This window comes from Primulina tabacum, chromosome 16, assembly GCF_025594145.1.
Source record: "Primulina tabacum isolate GXHZ01 chromosome 16, ASM2559414v2, whole genome shotgun sequence".
Lineage (NCBI taxonomy): Eukaryota > Viridiplantae > Streptophyta > Magnoliopsida > Lamiales > Gesneriaceae > Primulina > Primulina tabacum.
In genome coordinates this window covers 14,841,832-14,846,768 of record NC_134565.1, presented here as the reverse complement: position 1 = coordinate 14,846,768, position 4,937 = coordinate 14,841,832, and the positions used below count along the sequence as shown (strand labels likewise).

At 32.1% G+C, this 4,937-nt stretch overlaps 1 protein-coding gene across 1 annotated transcript; it reads left to right on the top strand.

Annotated features, from left to right (window-relative positions):
* The first annotated feature begins 1,385 nt into the window (after positions 1–1,385).
* On the top strand, positions 1,386–4,495 carry LOC142528366 (uncharacterized). The gene is made up of 3 exons (XM_075633409.1): positions 1,386–1,475; positions 2,370–2,461; positions 3,226–4,495. Exon 3 carries the CDS (start codon positions 3,257–3,259, stop codon positions 4,493–4,495), a length of 1,239 nt encoding a protein of 412 aa, XP_075489524.1. The 5' UTR covers positions 1,386–1,475; positions 2,370–2,461; positions 3,226–3,256.
* The last annotated feature ends 442 nt before the right edge of the window (positions 4,496–4,937 follow it).

Below are 4,937 nucleotides of genomic sequence, written 5' to 3'. Positions count from 1 at the left end.
ATGTTCCTTGCCTATGAATCATTCAAGAACTTCAAAGTCTATCAAATGGATATAAAAAGTGCATTTCTGAATGGTCAGTTGCAAGAAGAAATTTATGTTGAACAACATCCAGGTTTTTTCAATCATTCTTTTCCTGATCATGTCTATCATTTGAAAAAAGCTCTATATGGTCTTAAACAAGCTCCAAGAGCTTGGTATGAGACATTTTCAAAATTCTTAACTAATCATGATTTTACTGTTGGATCAGTTGACAAGACTTTGTTCAAATTTTCTAAGAATGATCACATTTTACTTGTGCAAATATATGTTGATGATCTTCATTTCTTTTCTTAATTCCTTTCTTTCCAAGGTTTGGATTTCAAGTTGGAGGTGTGATCTTCATATCCTCAAGAGCAAGTAACCAAGGTAAGAAAAATTATCTTTTGGGTATTTGGTTGAATTGAAGGGAATGGTGGTTTAGGCTTGAATGGTAATTTATAGGTTGAAGATGAGAAGTTAATGGTATAATCTTGATCTTGTGTTGTAGGATCAACCACCAAGAAGCTATCACAACAAGTTCCATTGGTTGTAAGTGGGCTTTTTCCTTGAATGCATCTCATGGCCTATATGTATGATGAATGATGTTGTTATTGTTTCATTGATTGAAAGAAAAGGAAAGGAATTTTGATGTCAATTGCTAAGAAAGGAGCTAGTTCTAATTACATGTACTCCACATGGTTGATAAAATGATTCAATGGTTCTTTTTATGGCTTGATAATTATATGGTAGTGGTGGTTCTTCTAGCACTTCTAAACCCACATAACGGAAGTTGATCAACATTTATCATGTACAGTGACTGATTTTGACTGAAATGTACATGTATACCATCGACAAATGACTTATCATTGCCATACAAAGAAAATGAAAGAAATGGTTGATAGAATGTCATCTTATAATTGTTATCTATATATTCCATTGAACGATGGCATTTCCTATGGTTCAATTGTAATGATTCCTTTCTTTACACTATTGTATATTTAATTGTTATTGAAAGTTCCACTTATTGAGTTTTGTAAACTCATTCCAGTTATGTCATGTGATGCAGATAAAAAGGAATAGTGATAGAAGTGTCGAGGCATTGATGGTGCATGTGCCAAAGCTTGGAGTACGATGTTTTGATAAAATGTGGCAATTATAAAATGATTTTGAGTATTGTAACTTGGTTCATGTTTTGAACAAGAAAATTGTGTCTTAACTTTTTTCAAACACTTGGTATTTATGGAGACGTGATCTATGTGTAATTAATTTTATTAATTATTATTTTTCTCCAAATCTTTTATAAGGCTTCCGCATTATTGCATTTATAATTTAATGTCATGGGGTAAGGGTGTTACAATACTTAACTTCATAACCCTAGGATTTCAGTTCAGCAGCCTCCCATACGTTTACTCTTCCGTCACTTTCATCCTCTCGCGGCTTCAGCAGCTTCCCTTCAGGTCTGTAATTTTTGGGTGTTTGCTTCGGATTTATGCTGGTTTCATTTTTGTAACTTACTTCCAATTAGTTTTGTTGCTGGTTTGTCGAATATTGTTGCCTCTATGATTGAAGTGTTTCGATTTTGTAATTTCAGATTTTTGTTGTTTTTTTAATTTTGTAATTTCAGATTTTTGTTGTTGGTTTAATTTTGAACACTTTTCTAAAGACATGGACACAAATATATGTAGGTTTCAATTTGTTTATTGCTGAGGACTATTCTGGCAGCTAGCTTTACAGCGGGTTATCGTGAATGAGTTGTTCAATGGATTGATTTTTCAATTTCGAAAAAATTGACATTCTGGCAGCTAGCTTCACATTTTTGGATTTTTACTCTGTTTTCATCTAGTATAATTATGAGGATTTCAGTTTAAGTTTGTCTTAGATGATATCTCATTATCTTGTGAATATTTTCTTTATGAGAGCTCGTTTTCTTATAAATTGTTGGATTTGTAATGTTTTCTTTTCACGTATTTCACGAGAAAACCTAATTTATCCAATAATATGTAATAATAGGTGTAGGATTATTGTTTTTTGGGGGGGGAAGAATATTAGGTTTTGGTGTAGGTTTTATTTATCCGTAATTACAAGCACCTAACTATTTTATTTTGAGACTTATAATTAATAATAATGGTAATGCCAATAATACACACAAGTTGATTTTGTATTAGACTATTATTAGGCAAACACGTATAAATACTGAAGTTTGTATTAGGTATTAGGTACATTTTATATTCAAATTTTATGTGAAATTCTTATTACCTTATACAAATATATAATAATTCCATAAATAAAGCAAATGGATATTTTCACAGTTTTATTGTATAAAATTTTCTTATTTATTGTAATATTTTCAGGTTTTGATCAAATCCACATTGAAGAAAGTTAGAGTCCTTGAACCAGTTTGAAGAAAACCTTCATCTAGCGGTAAATAATACAAAAATTTATCGTTACCACTACAAGAATAAATGTTTATGGTGACATTCATAAATGTCATCATATTCAATATTTAGTGACATTTAAGTTTTAGTGACACCTCCAACAAATGTCGTCTATTCCAATATCGTCTTAAACTTCTTGACATTTTTTAATGTCATTATAAGATGTTAATGGCAACTTCATACGTGTTATTAATTATTCATATAACGACAATTTTAAATGTCAAGAAAACTCATGTTTTAAATACATTTATACATGTCTTGTTATTATAGTAATAATGACAAATTTATATGTCAGTTAAAATCATTTCTAATGAGAAATAAAAGTGTCGTGTATGTTATTTATAGTGATAATAACAAATGTGGGAATATTTGGATTGGATAAATATAGGAGGAGGGAAAAATAGGTAAAATAAATGTGAGAATAAAAAAACATATTAGATTAGTTATCGTGACATTTTTAATTATGTCATTTTTTATATGGAGGGAAACAATTATTTTCCCTGCTCCAAAATTTATCCAACCCAAATATTTCCACATTTATTTATAGTGACAATTTTTAGTTTTTTAATGATTTTTTACGATGTGGGAACAATAATTGTTTCCCTCCATATAAATAATGACATCAATTAAAAATGTCAGGATAACTAATCTAATATGTTTTTTTATTTTACACATTATTAATTTTTTACAAGTGTCATTATTAAGTATTTGTGACAACATTTAATTAAAAGTGTCTACTAAAAAGTGTCACAATAGCCATTTATTGTTGTAGTGTATATTTTTTGGGATTTTGCTATATTGAAATGGATAAATTTTGGATTCACTCGGGTAGAAGGTCCAAACAATATGAGGAGGGTGTGGAACAGTTCATTAAAGATTGTTTACAGTATCCCCACATCGACCCCAATTTAATTCACTGTCCTTGTTGCAAATGTAAAAATATGAAAAAAGGACCAGTTAAGTTCATTCGAGAGCATCTTTATTTCCATGGTTTAAGTCAAAATTATGTGAATTATATTTGGCATGGTGAGTCTGCTGAAAATGATAGAGTAAATTTGAGTACCAACCAAGAGCCAGTTGATAATTATCATGACGACTTTGAAACCGCTAATATGTGTGAGGCAGCATATGATAATTATACAGAAAATCCAGAAGCGTTTATGAAATTTTTGGAGGAAACACAGAAACCATTGTACAATGGATGTAAACGTTACATGAAGTTGAGTGCACTTGTGAAACTGTACAATACCAAAGCAAGGCATGGGATGAGTGATGCTTTATTTTCAGATATACTAATGGATTTTGAGGATATGCCGTTAGATAATCACAATCTGCCATCCAAAATGTATCATGTAAAAAAGACATTTAGTTGTTTGGCGTTGACTCATGAAAAGATTCATGCTTGTTCCAATTATTGCATCCTTTATAGGAAGCAATATAAAGACTGTGTAAGTTGCCCTAAATGTGGATTGCCGAGGTGGAAGCTAACCAAGAAGAAAGTTGAGAAGAAAAGTGTTCCTGCTAAGGTGGTGTGGTATTTCCCTCCCATACCAAGATTTAAGCGCATGTTTAAATCATTAGAGACCTCAAAAAATTTAACATGGCATGCAGAAAACACAGGAGTTGCTGGTCAGTTACGTCATCCATCTGATTCACCATCTTGGAAGTTGGTTGATCAAATGTGGTCCGAATTTGAAAGTGAGCCAAGAAATCTTCGCCTAGAACTTGAAGCTGATGACATTAATCCTTATAACAACCTTACTAGTCGGTACAGCTGCTGGCCAATCATGTTGGCAACCTATAATCTGCCTCCAAATATGTGTATGAAGAAGAAATTCATCATGCTAACCATGCTCATTTCATGGCCTAAACAGCCAGGAAACGATATAGATGTCTATCTAAAGGTGCTAATTGAAGATTTGCAACAATTGTGGGAAGGAGTAGATGGCGTCTATGATTCTTATCGAAGAAAATTTTTCACTCTTAAAGCAGTCTTATCATGGACCATCAATGACTTTCCTGCCTATGGTAACCTTAGTTGATGTACTGCACATGGTTATTATGCATGTCCAGTATGCGGAGAAGATAATTATGCAAAGCATTTGGAAAATGGGAAGAAAATGTCATTTGTTGGTCATAGATGATTCCTACCACGGTTTCATCCTTATCGGAGGCAAAACAAGGAGTTCAATGGCATGGAAGAACATGGAGAAGCATCTGCACCATTATCTGGAGTTACCTTGTTCAAAAAGCTTCCGGGCATTAGGTGTGAGTTTGGAAAGAAGATTATTGTGAATGGTAAAAGGAAAATGAATGCAAAGGAGAATAATGTGGAAGACAGTAAAGTAGAAAAAGATTTCGGAGCAACATATTATAGAAAATGTTGGAAAAAGAAGTCAATTTTTTTCAATCTTCCGTATTGGAAACACTTGCATGTTAGGCATTGTCTCGATGTGATGCATATTGAGAAAAATGTCTTTGAAT